The sequence below is a fragment of the Leptodactylus fuscus genome, chromosome 4 (assembly GCF_031893055.1).
Source record: "Leptodactylus fuscus isolate aLepFus1 chromosome 4, aLepFus1.hap2, whole genome shotgun sequence".
In the NCBI taxonomy this organism is placed as follows: domain Eukaryota; kingdom Metazoa; phylum Chordata; class Amphibia; order Anura; family Leptodactylidae; genus Leptodactylus; species Leptodactylus fuscus.
Genome location: NC_134268.1, coordinates 215,103,202 through 215,119,661, shown reverse-complemented (window position 1 = coordinate 215,119,661; position 16,460 = coordinate 215,103,202). Strand labels below are relative to the sequence as shown.

At 39.9% G+C, this 16,460-nt stretch overlaps 1 protein-coding gene across 3 annotated transcripts in view; it reads left to right on the top strand.

Moving 5' to 3' along the window:
- The window catches only part of DYNC1I1 (dynein cytoplasmic 1 intermediate chain 1), a 280,263-nt gene that overhangs the window by 143,850 nt on the left and 119,953 nt on the right, over nt 1-16,460 (top strand). For all 3 annotated transcript variants that reach the window (XM_075271791.1, XM_075271790.1, XM_075271789.1), the window contains 2 exons: nt 3,875-3,964; nt 6,163-6,325. In XM_075271791.1, coding sequence (XP_075127892.1) covers nt 3,875-3,964; nt 6,163-6,325 — 253 coding nt within the window. The remainder of the gene's footprint in view (nt 1-3,874; nt 3,965-6,162; nt 6,326-16,460) is intronic.

Genomic DNA, 16,460 nt, shown 5'->3' with positions numbered 1-16,460 from the left:
TCCTATGTACAAGAATATAACTACTATAATACTACTCCTATGTATAAGAATATAACTACTATAATACTACTCCTATGTACAAGAATATAACTACTATAATACTGCTCCTATGTACAAGAATATAATTACTATAATACTGCTCCTATGTACAAGAATATAACTACTATAATACTGCTCCTATGTACAAGAATATAACTACTATAATACTGCTCCTATGTACAAGAATATAACTACTATAATACTGCTCCTATGTACAAGAATATAATTACTATAATACTGCTCCTATGTACAAGAATATAACTACTATAATACTACTCCTATGTACAAGAATATAACTACTATAATACTACTTCCTATGTACAAGAATATAACTACTATAATACTGCTCCTATGTACAAGAATATAACTACTATAATACTGCCCCCTATGTACAAGAATATAACTACTATAATACTGCTCCTATGTACAAGAATATAACTACTATAATACTGCTCCTATGTACATGAATATAACTACTATAATACTGCTCCTATGTACAAGAATATAACTACTATAATACTGCTCCTATGTACAAGAATATAATTTCTATAATACTGCTCCTATGTACAAGAATATAACTACTATAATACTGCTCCTATGTACAAGAATATAACTACTATAATACTGCTCCTATGTACAAGAATATAACTACTATAATACTGCTCCTATGTACATGAATATAACTACTATAATACTACTCCTATGTACAAGAATATAACTACTATAATACTACTTCCTATGTACAAGAATATAACTACTATAATACTGCTCCTATGTACAAGAATATAACTACTATAATACTGCCCCCTATGTACAAGAATATAACTACTATAATACTGCTCCTATGTACAAGAATATAACTACTATAATACTACCTCCTATGTACAAGAATATAACTACTATAATACTGCCTCCTATGTGTAAGAATATAACTACTATAATACTACTCCTATGTACAAGAATATAACTACTATAATACTACCTCCTATGTACAAGAATATAACTACTATAATACTGCCTCCTATGTGCAAGAATATAACTACTATAATACTCCTCCTATGTACAAGAATATAACTACTATAATACTACCTCCTATGTACAAGAATATAACTACTATAATACTACTATGTACAAGAATATAACTACTATAATACTACTTCCTATGTACAAGAATATAACTACTATAATACTGTTCCTATGTACAAGAATATAACTACTATAATACTGCTCCTATGTACAAGAATATAACTACTATAATACTGCTCCTATGTACAAGAATATAACTACTATAATACTGTTCAGCACTCTGGGTCTTACTACTTTTTCCCCAGTTCTTGTTCTTCCCAATGATCAAGTTATTATTTATTCTTTATCTCAGACACAATGAGATAATACTTCCATCTGGTTACATCTCATACAAGTGGTAACTTTGGTACGGTTTGTTCAGGGAGTCTCTACTATGTATTTATTCCCATCCAGGTGACTGAATTATTTTACAGTTTGTCGTGTAGATCAAATCCTATAATGTCCCTTTATCTATTGAGTTTTTGGTTTTTTTGTCCTGTTCCCACTTCCCACCACTGCTCTATGTAATGAGACAATAGACAATCACTTGCATTCTATTGGCCATAAAAACAAATTATTTCCATAAACCTGCAGTAATCGCTGAGATATTCAGTATTACCGTAGTATAACAACACTGTAGGATATTGTATGGATCTTTGGGTCTACAAAATCTGCTGGACATCTGCATCACGCCTTCCAGTGTCATCCAAGAGTCTTCCATCCTCCATTGATTTCAATTGTAGATCAGTAGAAGCTTTCTATCACAACCAATGTGCTTTATTCCCAGCAGTACAGAGCGGTATATCTCGGTATACTTGTGTGTCCTAATAATAGAACATCAATTAATAAAGCCTGGAGAACCATTTTATCTGGATCCTCAATGATATTTTTCTATCATTCCTTCCATATACCTTACTGTCCATTCTCTTACTATTTCACTAGTGATCTTTCCATGATACCTGTCTCATCCCATAAACTCTTCCCATAATATGTCCCAAAAAGTTACATTTCGTTTGTGGTCATTCTATTCCTATTAGTGAAACATTTAGCATAGCGTGGCCATATGTTACTGTATTGTGAGCTAGAACCTCCGATTGCAGAAGGTGTTTCTGAACATCCAATGTCTATGGGGCCTTCCAAATATTCAGGAAAAAAGTAGGTCATATTTCATTGTGTCTTATCCTTTTATTCTTAAAGGGATTCTATCATTAAAATCATTTTTTTTCTCGCTAACACGTAGGAATAGCCTTAAGAGAGGCTATTCTTCTCCTACTTTTAGATGTCTTCTCCACGGCGCTGTTCGATAGAAATGCCGGTTTTCATCGGTATGAGTTCTCTCGCAGCACCGGGGACGGACACCAGCGCTCAAACAGCACTGGGGGCGTCCCCAATGCTGCGAGAGATCTCTTCAGTGCCGCCTCCATCTTCAGGAACGGCCTCTTTACGCGTCTTCTTCCAGCGCTGACGGTCAAACTTCTAGGCCCTGGGCTTTGAGAAGAGTAGACTGTGCATGCCCGCGGCCACAAGAAAATTGGTCACTTACACAGTAAGTGGCCATTTTCTTGTGGCCTGTGGGCATGAGCAGTCAGGTCTGCCCGAGGCCTAAAAGTTTGGCCATCAGCGCCCAAAGAAGACATGTAAAGAGACCGTTCCTGAAGTAGATGGAGGCGGCGAGTTCTCTGGCAGCATTGGGGACGCCCCCAGTGCTGTTTGATCACTGAGGACCGCCCCCAGTGCTGTGAGAGGACTCATTAGCATATCGATGAAAACCAGCATTTTTACCGAACAGCTGCGCGGAGAAGACATCTAAAGGTAGGAGAAGAATAGTCTTTCTTAAGGCTATTCCTACATGTTAAGGAGAAAAAATTGATTTTAATTGTAGAATCCCTTTAAGGAAGATAATATGCTGCCAGAGGGGTGTGACAGTGGCTTCCTCTCCTCTTCCCACTCGGCCAAGCCTAATTTTTTGGGGAGTCATCTGTCAGATGAATGAGCATTGGGCTAATCACTATAGGAAAGGTATGGCCAAGTGTAGTTTGTCCAAGGATCTTACTTCAAAAGAATAAGATCAATCTTTCATCTGGTCATTCTCGGAACTAGAGGAAGGTCTGACGTGGTTGAACCTACCCCTGTTTGTTTTCCTTGTTTCCTTCAAACATGTTCTTCCACTCCATCCTTACGGAGCACCTGAGGTCTAACAAGGTGGCCACAGATCTTTAGGACCATGTTCTCATCTCAACCATTTTCGGGTTGTACATTTCATACCTTGAAGCTTCAGTCTCTCATCATATCGATCGTCATCTTCCGTCTACTTCTGTCTTTTTTGTTCCATCGAGAAGTTTTCGAAATGGCCATTTTTGGACATTGAAGACATATTGTTCCAGGTATAAATACACAGATACTCGGAGTAATTGTAGGAGATTTAACTATATTTACAGTATTGATTGAAATGGAAAGCAAACGGGGGCGGGCGAAGGAGAACCAGCAACATTGTCAATAATACTGGTGACACGCCACAACTTATTTTTGTTTACTCTTAAGAAACGCTTCCGCTCGGCTTCATTCATTGTGTCGAGTCGAAAGATTGGATTTATATAAATACTCTAATCATTGCCCGCGCTCGGAACACGACCATTTCCTTTGAGTGGTAAATGAGCAGTGTTTGGCCGCCCGTTACTTTGTTTTCTCTGATTATGGTTCTTTGAAGGACACATTCTTATATCTATCGCATGTTTCTTTTTGGGTTTAACTCTTTGTTTTTGTTACACAGAAGAGGAAGAGGACGAGGAAATGGTGGAACTTAAAACAGACCACGATTCTGAATTAGAAAACCAAGAGGAGAAACAAGATTCGAGAGAAGGTAAACAGCGACCGTGATTGCTTCCATTTCGGCTTTAATAGCTAATTAGAAACATCAGAAGAGTTCCACCATGGTGAAATAAACCATTAGGTCTTAAAGACGGAGACCAGAGGAAAGCCTAAGACTTGTGATGTGATAGAAGACTTTAGGACACTAATACGCCTCATCCTTTAGGGTTACAGAAGTAATAACATCCATTAGTGAAACCAGATTCCCAAGTGGCCTACAAAAGTCTAGCATTCGACCAATGTTGGTCTGGTTCCTGCAAATCTCAGGGAAGGAACCAAATGGATAACAAACTTGAGCTGTAGGAACACAATTTTACCAATTCTGGGTCATGGTACGTAACTGGCACTAGGAGTTTGGTACCCTAATCTAATCTGTTTTTGGACTTTTTGAATAATGTCTTGCAGAGATGGAACTAAAATAGACAGGAATGGGTTGGAAGTACAAGCCATAGAACATCTAGTGGTGGTTTGCGTTTAGGGTTCCAAGGATCCTTATAGGAGAATAAGCAAAAGAGTTAGGGTTCAGGTATCAGAGGTCAGGAAGAACTTGGTGTGGGACACTACAAAGCAAGGAGGATGATAAGTAGGGTTGAGCGATTGGTTTCAGAAAAGATCGGATTTCGAAGAAAATTTCACGATCGCAATTGAAATTCCGAACACGATCTTTTTAGGTGGGATCGAGATCGGTGATTATTTCCCACAATGCTTTGCTACTGGCCAAGCATTGTGGGAAAAGCTAACAATGTTAGCCTTCACACTGAGTATACGCTTCACTCATTCTGAGCGGAGTGTATACTCAGTGTGAAGGCTCCGCTGCGGTTCCATAGGAATGAATGGAAGCAGCCGGAACACAGCCTTAAACCCCTGCGTGCCGGCTGTGTCCATTCATTCTAATGGGAGACTAGCTAACATATCTATTAGCTACTTACCTGCAGAGATGGCTGGTCTGGTGCCCGGTGTTCTCGTCTTCTTCGCTCGCTGCCCCCTGCCTCAAGCTAGGAAGGGGGTGAGGAGTGTGGGCGGGTACAGGGAGGGGAGATGTGACTTTTCCCCGGGTACTGGGAGGGGAAAAGTCACATCTCCCCTCCCTGTACCCGCCCACACTCTCCTAGGTGAGGCGGGGGCAGCGAGACGAAGAAGACCGAGAACACCGGGCACCAGACCAGCCATCTCTGCAGGTAAGTGGACACCAGGGGGGACTAAGTAGCCAGAGAATTAAAAATAGGTAGAATGGCTCAAATCAAATCAAAGAAGCCTTATTGGCAAGTCCGAATACATATTTGGCATTGCCAACGCAAGTAAAGTGGGGGGGGGGGGAGTTGGGGTTGGGGGGAGAATGGTGGATATGGGCGGTGGGGTTGGTGATTTGGGATATAATAGTCTTTGGGGTCTCATCTTCCCCTTAGTTGGTGGCAGGTGGACACTTATTGGACAGCAATCTCCACAGTGGCCTCCTCTTCTCCCAGTAGGATGGCTCATGCATGAGCAGAAGCAATTGGATAATGGAAACAGGTCGGGTGTAGGGTAGCATGGAGTAAGCCCGAGCTTAAGTGGTCAAACTCAGGGTCAAGCAGAACTGGTTATGGATAGGAAAGGTCAGGCAGGAACATGAGCAAACAAGACAGGGGTTATGTAATGGAGGTAGACAATACTGAATACGGGGTAACATGGAAACCCCAAATGGTCAAGGATTAGGAGGAAACAAGCAGGAGCCAATAACTGGCAAGTAATATTTAGTTAGTACTCACTATCCTTAGCTGCCACAAGACTGAGCGCAGTGGTTAAGAGTTGGACAGAGACATTTTGCTAGAGATGACTCCATTACAACCAACACCTAAAACCTGGTGTACCCAAGAATGTAGCTCAAAACTTATACCTGATGTGTACATTTCCAATGATTTCGTGTTGTGGAATGTGTCACATCCTGATTAGATTATTTGGTTTGATCCTGGGGAGGGGATGGAAGATGAAGATCTTGCAGTTACTCACCGTTCCTAGACTGGGACCCTGAACTAGGGTACATGGAACAGTCTAAGATCCTACAGCACCATCCATATTAGGTGTCCATCATAAATATTGCGCCATTATATAGCTCCCTCCAAATGGGGAATTATTCTCCATCCATTATACACATAACCTGCTTTTCTCATATATAATATGACCTATGGTAATATGATGTTCTTGGTGAAGTTCCTCCTAGAGAACTGACTGAAGAAGAAAAACAGCAAGCTATCCACTCAGAGGAGTTTTTGATCTTCTTTGATCGAACGATTCGTGTCATCGAGCGAGCACTGGCAGAGGATACGAATATATTCTTTGACTATAGTGGAAGAGACCTGGAAGATAAAGAAGGGTTAGTCCAATATATCTACCTATATACTGTGTGACAATTATCATCAATAATGGTGAGCAATAGTGACTGGATGAATGAATAGAACATAGGAGTAGTATTATAGTAGTTATATTCTTGTACATAGGAGGTAGTATTATAGTAGTTATATTCTTGTACATAGGAGTAGTATTATAGTAGTTTTATTCTTGTACATATGAGTAGTATTATAGTAGTTATATTCTTGTACATAGGAGCAGTATTATAGTAGCTATATTCTTGTACATAGGAGCAGTATTATAGTAGTTATATTCTTGTACATAGGAGCAGTATTATAGTAGTTTTATTCTTGTACATATGAGTAGTATTATAGTAGTTATATTCTTGTACATAGGGGTAGTATTATAGTAGTTATATTCTTGTACATAGGGGCAGTATTATAGTAGTTATATTCTTGTACATAGGAGTAGTATTATAGTAGTTATATTCTTGTACATAGGAGCAGTATTATAGTACGGTAGCTATATTCTTGTACATAGGAGCAGTATTATAGTTGTTATATTCTTGTACATAGGAGCAGTATTATAGTAGTTTTATTCTTGTACATATGAGTAGTATTATAGTAGTTATATTCCTGTACATAGGAGTAGTATTATAGTAGTTATATTCTTGTACATAGGAACAGTATTATAGTGGTTATATTCTTGTACATAGGAGCAGTATTATAGTAGTTATATTCTTGTACATAGGGGCAGTATTATAGTAGTTATATTCTTGTACATAGGAGTAGTATTATAGTAGTTATATTCTTGTACATAGGAGCAGTATTATAGTAGCTATATTCTTGTACATAGGAGCAGTATTATAGTAGCTATATTCTTGTACATAGGAGCAGTATTATAGTAGTTATATTCTTGTACATAGGAACAGTATTATAGTGGTTATATTCTTGTACATAGGAGCAGTATTATAGTAGTTTTATTCTTGTACATAGGAGCAGTATTATAGTAGTTATTTTCTTGTACATAGGAGATAGTATTATAGTAGTTATATTCTTGTACATAGGAGCAGTATTATAGTAGTTATATTCTTGTACATAGGAGCAGTATTATAGTAGTTATATTCTTGTACATAGGGGCAGTATTATAGTAGTTATATTCTTGTACATAGGAGTAGTATTATAGTAGTTATATTCTTGTACATAGGAGTAGTATTATAGTAGTTATATTCTTGTACATAGGAGCAGTATTATAGTAGTTTTATTCTTGTACATATGAGTAGTATTATAGTAGTTATATTCTTGTACATAGGGGTAGTATTATAGTAGTTATATTCTTGTACATAGGGGCAGTATTATAGTAGTTATATTCTTGTACATAGGAGTAGTATTATAGTAGTTATATTCTTGTACATAGGGGCAGTATTATAGTACGGTAGCTATATTCTTGTACATAGGAGCAGTATTATAGTTGTTATATTCTTGTACATAGGAGCAGTATTATAGTAGTTTTATTCTTGTACATATGAGTAGTATTATAGTAGTTATATTCCTGTACATAGGAGTAGTATTATAGTAGTTATATTCTTGTACATAGGAACAGTATTATAGTGGTTATATTCTTGTACATAGGAGCAGTATTATAGTAGTTATATTCTTGTACATAGGGGCAGTATTATAGTAGTTATATTCTTGTACATAGGAGTAGTATTATAGTAGTTATATTCTTGTACATAGGAGCAGTATTATAGTAGCTATATTCTTGTACATAGGAGCAGTATTATAGTAGTTATATTCTTGTACATAGGAGCAGTATTATAGTAGTTTTATTCTTGTACATAAGAGTAGTATTATAGTAGTTATATTCTTGTACATAGGAGCAGTATTATAGTAGCTATATTCTTGTACATAGGAGCAGTATTATAGTAGTTATATTCTTGTACATAGGAACAGTATTATAGTGGTTATATTCTTGTACATAGGAGCAGTATTATAGTAGTTTTATTCTTGTACATAGGAGCAGTATTATAGTAGTTATTTTCTTGTACATAGGAGATAGTATTATAGTAGTTATATTCTTGTACATAGGAGCAGTATTATAGTAGTTATATTCTTGTACATAGGAGCAGTATTATAGTAGTTATATTCTTGTACATAGGGGCAGTATTATAGTAGTTATATTCTTGTACATAGGAGTAGTATTATAGTAGTTATATTCTTGTACATAGGAGTAGTATTATAGTAGTTATATTCTTGTACATAGGAGCAGTATTATAGTAGTTATATTCTTGTACATAGGAGTAGTATTATAGTAGTTATATTCTTGTACATAGGAGTAGTATTATAGTAGTTATATTCTTGTACATAGGAGCAGTATTATAGTAGTTATATTCTTGTGCATAGGAGTAGTATTATAGTAGTTATATTCTTGTACATAGGAGCAGTATTATAGTAGTTATATTCTTGTACATAGGAGTAGTATTATAGTAGTTATATTCTTGTACATAGGAGTAGTATTATAGTAGTTATATTCTTGTACATAGGAGCAGTATTATAGTAGTTATATTCTTGTACATAGGAGTAGTATTATAGCAGTTATATTCTTGTACATAGGAGGTAGTATTATAGTAGTTATATTCTTGTACATAGGAGCAGTATTATAATAGTTATATTCTTGTATATTATTTTAACTATATTGTTCTTAGTGAAAACCTTTTCTTCTAATCTATTTTATCAAGTATTATAGGAATGTTGATAATTCTCAGAATTGCTTTTCTTCTCACATTCCTTCAGTTCGGTCTCATTATTGCTGCAGTTTTAATGGCTGACTGATAACACCGTCTATAACATCTCCAGTGAGATTTTCTTTGTAAACTAATTAGCAAAGATTTACAGTCCAGACACAACAGGGATTCCTGCCTTCTCCATCGGGGGCAGTATAATCGTCCCTTGGCCCGAGGCTAATTAGTCAACAACAAATGCTTTAATAAAATTAACTCTTAAGAAATACTTGGTAATAAGATTGAAGATATGCAGTGAATAGAGCCCATAATAGTCAGTGAGAACATCCAGTGATGTATTATTGTGACATCCTGAGTGACTGCACATAATTATACAGACACAAGTGTTAGATATAGCCTGCAGCGCTGCCCTTTGATGAGTGTTATATAAAACATTGAGGCACACAAAAGTATCGTGTAACAACAACACTCATGACATTGCCTCCCCCTTCAGGGCGTGTAAAGTTTTTTTTGCAATAATTTATTTGAAGAAGCCTTGTAAAATCCAAACATCCTTGGAAAAATTTCATACCGTTTTTTGTACACAGCTTCCAAACAGAACCATTGCATGCGTCTCTCTGCTTGACAAGAGGATCGGGCTCTTTGTAGTCTGTAATCATGGAGACTCATAGGTCTGCATAGGATCCATAGACACAAAGCTGTAAAAAGAGTTTGCAATATTTCTTGATATCTTCTAAAATTTCATTGCACTGGGCATAAAATACAACTGGTATACAAAATAGACGTAATGTGGTATTTTTCATCATTACACAATCCTTTGCTTATAAATGAAGACTATGTGGAAAGTTGCAGAGATTTTAATTATTTCCGATGCCTAGGAGCAATAGATGTGTTGCAAAAATAAACATGCCCTTAAATTGCTAATACGATTACCCTTGATAAATAGAAATCTCCCCAAAGTTTCCCATACCCATACACTTGTTTCAAATTAGGATCAGGGATGAATGCACTCCCCCTAGTGGTCCCTATAGGTAGCCACAATTTTATCCCTGAGCATATCACTCCAGTCCTGCAGATAGATAGGTTACTGTCACCAGACCCAGCATATCACCCCAGTCCTGCAGATAGATAGGTTACTGTCACCAGATCCAGCATATCACCCCAGCCCTGCAGATAGATAGGTTAATGTCACCAGAACCAGCATATCACCCCAGCCCTGCAGATAGATAGGTTAATATCACCAGAACCAGTATATCACCCCAGCCCTGCAGATAGATAGGTTATTGTCACCAGTACCAGCATATCACCCCAGTCCTGCAGATAGATAGGTTACTGTCACCAGTACCAGCATATCACCCCAGCCCCACAGACAGATAGGTTACTGTCACCAGAACCAGCATATTACCCCAGCCCTGTAGATAGATAGGTTACTGTCACCAGACCCAGCATATCACCCCAGCCCTGCAGATAGATAGGTTACTGTCACCAGAACCAGCATATCACCCCAGTCCTGCAGATAGATAGGTTACTGTCACCAGACCCAGCATATCACCCCAGACCTGCAGATAGATAGGTTACTGTCACCAGAACCAGCATATCACCCCAGTCCTGCAGATAGATAGGTTACTGTCACCAGATCCAGCATATCACCCCAGTCCTGCAGATAGATAGGTTAGTGTCACCAGAACCAGCATATCACCCCAGCCCTGCAGATAGATAGGTTACTGTCATCAGAACCAGTATATCACCACAGCCCTGCAGATAGATAGGTTACTGTCACCAGAACCAGGATATCACCCCAGCCCTGCAGATAGATAGGTTACTGTCACCAGAACCAGTATATCACCCCAGCCCTGCAGATAGATAGGTTACTGTCACCAGAACCAGCATATCCCCCCAGCCCTGTAGATAGATAGGTTACTGTCACCAGACCCAGCATATCCCCCCAGCCCTGTCACCAGAACCAGCATATCATCCTATTGTTACATTACAGTTCCCCCTTAATTTCCTGTTCTTAGAGATAGTCTACCCCTTCCCCAAGCATACTCAGCTGCCTCCACCATGTTACAGAGCACATTACAGTGATAGACCTCAGACCTCTGTTATGTAAATACGCTTTGTAGATTTTGAGAAAACCACTTTTACTTATTATGCTAATGACCAGTTGTTGCACTGGGGGTGGGTCTTCAGCTCTCTGGAACACCACTCTTGCTGCTGAGACCCCTACCATCTCCTGCCTGTACCACCATTTGCATTGGGACTTGATCCTCCCATTGCTGTGACATCACCCATCGTGCCTAAGCGGTGCTCCCAGAGTAGAAGCCCCGCCCCCAGTGCACCAACTACCTCATCTGCATAACACTTTAAAGTTCTTTTTCTCCAAATCTACAAAAGTGACCAACATAAGAGGTAGGTATGATGTATATCATTGTAATGTGCTCTGCAAATGGTGGGGGCAGAAGGATGTGCCTGGGGGAGGGGGGTGGACTCCTTATAAGGATTTGCATGGTGTAGTCACCACAGTGTAGTAGGAATAAATACTGTCTGCTGATTGGCTGCTCACTTTTACCTTTGTAAATTAGTAATTAGCGCCAGTAATTATTATTAATAATCTCTCTATGGACACTTTATGGAATTTTCTTTGCTGCCATGTACTGATGTACACAAGTGCCAGCGGGGCCGCCTCCGACATCTTCGCCAGGTCTTGTCACGTCTGCTTGAGCTTCAGTTCGCAGCACGTTCTGTCATTCGTGATTCATCAAACGCTGGGGAGCAACGTGAAAACCCGGCCCAGTGATGGATGATGACAGCTGTATTTATAGAACCGCCATAAGCAGAACACATTTGGCGTCACTCATGACATGGAGGCTCCAAGACAAAATCTGGCTCACTTGTGAAGCTCTTGCCTGGGCTTGTAAATATTTATGGTCTACCCTGCCAATTTACTAAATTAAAGGGGAACTCACTGATGTGGAAGGTGGCACTGACTAGAGGAAATCGGAGGAGGGTATTAAAGGGGTTGTCCAGAATTTAGGTTTCCTTAAGATATGTTAGAAATATATGGCCGGTGGGGACACCTGTACTATACACAACACTGAGCCAAAAGCAGATAGCCCCTGCCCTGTATGGTGGTCAGGGGCCGGTACTAAGCAGTTACCCCTGCCCTGTATGTCGGTCAGGGGCCTGTACTATACACAACACTGAGCCAAAAGCCGATAGCTCCTGCCCTGTATGGTGGTCAGGGGCCTGTACTATACACAACACTGAGCCAAAAGCAGTTAGCCCCTGCCCTGTATGGTGGTCAGGGGCCTGTACTATACACAACACTGAGCCAAAAGCCGATAGCTCCTGCCCTGTATGGTGGTCAGGGGCCTGTACTATACACAACACTGAGCCAAAAGCAGATAGCCCCTGCCCTGTATGGTGGTCAGGGGCCGGTAGTAAGCAGTTACCCCTGCCCTGTATGTCGGTCAGGGGCCTGTACTATACACAACACTGAGCCAAAAGCCGATAGCTCCTGCCCTGTATGGTGGTCAGGGGCCTGTACTATACACAACACTGAGCCAAAAGCAGATAGCCCCTGCCCTGTATGGTGGTCAGGGGCCTGTACTATACACAACACTGAGCCAAAAGCAGTTAGCCCCTGCCCTGTATGGTGGTCAGGGGCCTGTACTATACACAACACTGAGCCAAAAGCCGATAGCTCCTGCCCTGTATGGTGGTCAGGGGCCGGTACTATACACAACACTGAGCCAAAAGCAGATAGCCCCTGCCCTGTATGGTGGTCAGGGGCCTGTACAATACATAACACTGGGCCAAAAGCAGTTAGCCCCTGCCCTGTATGGTGGTCAGGGGCCTGTACTATACACAACACTGAGCCAAAAGCAGTTAGCCCCTGCCCTGTATGGTGATCAGGGGCCTGTACTAAGCAGTTATCTCCTGCCCTCTATGTCGGTCAGGGGCCTGTACTATATACAACACTGAGCCAGAAGCAGTTAGCTCCTGCCCTGTATGGTGGTCAGGGGCCGATACTGCAACTCAGTTCCCTTTGATGTCTGTGTCCACGTTACAAGAGCCGGAACTTTTAGCCCTGTATTGTGTATAGTATGGGTATCGGAAGCAGCGCCCAACACTAATTGGCATTTTGAGTGTTATGATGTTATGCCCTTGGGACCACTGTCGCCCAATCACAGGCCTCAGCAGTGACCCTGGGTCCATGATGTCACTAAGAGGATTGGGGTAAAATTAAAAAATAATTGACACTCACTGATCTCCAATCCTTGGTTTGGGTGGCGCCTTCCCTGAGGTGTATGGACAGGTACCAATGACCTTACTGCTACCCAATGATAGGTCACAGTATCCAACATGTGACCACTGAAGTCATTGAATAGCTGCAGTGGTCACCTGGGCCTCTGCACCTCCAGTCTGGGCCGCCTGTGGACCAGGGACTAAGGGGGATATGCCACCCGAAGTGAAGATCCGGAGTAGGTGAATATTATTCTTTTAAATTTTACCCCATCTGGCCCCCAGAGAGTTTTTATCTCACATTGAAAAAACTTTAAAGGAACAGTAAACTTGAAAAATGCTTAAAAAATTCAGATCTTTCTCCAATAATCTTTTTATTTTGTTCGATCTCATTTTATCTCCTTACTACTCCGTGTCCCAGGAGATCAGTAATGTCACCTTCCTCCTCCTCACTATCCTGCCTCTGGCTGTAAGATAACTGGCTTCAACAGGAAACTTCCTACTGGTCGTTCCTAAGCCACACCCCCTTTCAGCCAATTAAAATTAAGAAAATAAATCCTCTGCATTTGTTACAGAAGGTCATCAAAGTCACCTTCCCTCTTCCTTCTCTTTGATATCTGCAGCAGGAAAAGATGATTAAGCCACACCTATTTTTTTTTACTAAGCTGCACCTCTTTTTACTAAGCACCACCCATTTTACCAAGCCCCACCTCTTTTTCTAAGCCCCACCTGGTCAGTTGGTCTGCAGCCACTCAGAAATCAGCAATGTCCTAGTCTACCTCCTCACTCTTCATCCTTTGGGTGATAGACAACTGTCTGCAGCAGGAACCTTCCTCTTGTTTTCTGTCTGCAGTAGAACTAAAAGATTGTTAGGCAAAATTGGACAATCCCTTTAAAATTTAAACCAGCCGAGCAGTGAAAAAATTGTAAAAAAATATGCTTACTCGCCTGTCCCAAATGCTCCAGTGTCCTCCTGATGGGTCCCGTTCCTTCTGCTCCGTTGGCTTCTCTATAGGAGACCCATTCAGCAGAAGGTTCGGAACAAGCCTGGAGGACACCGGAGCATCGGTGACAGGTGAGTATGAATTTTTTACAAATTTTTTCAACGCCCCATATAAAAGGTAAAAGGATTGTCCATTTTTGTCTGGACAACCCTTTTAAGACCCTCCCCTTGGTTGGACTCCATCCAAGGTGGAGGTGATCAGAAGAAGATTAACCCCTGTGTTCTCTGCAGGGTTTGTTTCAAGAATGTGCAGGAAGTGCTGCAGACTGAAAAGTATCAGGGCAGAAATATCTCCGGCCTACTTGTGCTGGTTATTTTAGGTGTAGTGTTCTTTTAAGGCCAGAGGTGATTTTTATATACTGGACCTCTTATGAGGCATATAGGCCTTTATAGAGGGTCACATAAGTGGAGCTGCCCCTCACATCTTCCTCCCGTCCTCACCGATCCAGTGTCCCCGCTCATCTCTTGTTTGACATCAATTATTGACTCATTTGGGAAATTAAGATGACAGACAAGGATAATACTAAGGGGAAATGTGGGAAGTAATCTCAGAGCGGCCTCTCCTGGGCGAGACATCACAGAGGTGGTAGATGGATCCTGAGTGTACTATAAGGAAGGAAATCCCTCCGTAGTTCCAGAAAGTCCTCCGAGAATGTTACTACTTTATTATTAATATTGTTTATAATGAAAAAATAATGATGGAAACATTAAGAATTTACTCAAGAGGCCATCTATGTAATTGGGTAATGAATTGTGACTTTACCATGACAAATCTATCTATCTATCTATCTATCTATCTATCTATCTATCTCCTATCTATCTATCTATCTATCTATCTATCTATCTATCTATCTATCTCCTATCTATCTATCTATCTATCTATCTATCTATCTATCTATCTCCTATCTATCTATCTATCTATCTATCCATCTCCTATCTATCTATCTATCTCCTATCTATCTATCTATCTATCTATCTATCTATCTATCTATCTCCTATCTATCTATCTATCTATCTCCTATCTATCTATCTATCTATCTATCTATCTATCTATCTATCTATCTCCTATCTATCTATCTCCTATCTATCTATCTATCTATCTATCTATCTATCTATCTATCTCCTATCTATCTATCTATCTATCTCCTATCTATCTATCTATCTCCTATCTATCTATCTATCTATCTATCTATCTATCTATCTATCTATCTATCTATCTATCTATCTATCTATCTATCTCTCCTATCTATCTATCTATCTATCTATCTATCTATCTATCTATCTATCTGGGAGGAATAGAACTAAGTGATAGCATAGGGGAAAAGGACTTGGGCATAATAGTAGATCACAAATTCAACATGAGCCAACAGTGCGGTGCTGCTGCAAAAAAGGCTAATAAAATTCTGGGATGTATTAAGACAAGCATTGAATCTAGATGAAGAGAGGTCATTATTCCGCTGTACTCTTCCCTGGTCAGACCACACCTGGAATACTGTGTACAGTTCTGGGCGCCTCAATTCAAGAAAGACATCGATATATTGGAGCAAGTCCAGAGAAGAGCAACCAAAATGGTGGAAGGTCTGCAAACCATGTCCTATGAGGAGCGGCTAAAAGAACTGGGATTGTTTAGTTTGCAGAAGAGAAGGCTGAGGGGAGATTTAATAGCAGTCTACAAATATCTGAAAGGTAGTCACAGTGCAGAGGGATCTCCCCTATTCTCATTAGCACAAGGAAGTACAAGAAGCAATGGGATGAAACTAAAGGGAAAGAGATACAGATTAGACATTAGGAAGGGGGTAGTGAGAGAGTGGAATAGGCTGCCACGGGAGGGGGTGGGCGCTCCATCAATGGAAATCTTCAAGCGGAATCTGGATAAACATATAGCTGGGATGATTTAGGAAAACCTGCACTCGCAGGGGGTTGGACCCGATGGCCCTTGAGGTCCCTTCCAACTCTACCAAAAGAAAAAAAAAAAAAAAAAATCTATCTATCTATCTTCTATCTATCTATCTATCTATCTATCTATCTATCTTCTATCTATCTATCTATCTATCTATCTATCCATCCATCTAATAGATTTTTGATTTAGATCATTGTCTATCACTTTCTTCTTTGCTAATATCTCATACTTGCCTACAGCTCAATTTGCCAGGATTGTCCTGAATTTTTATA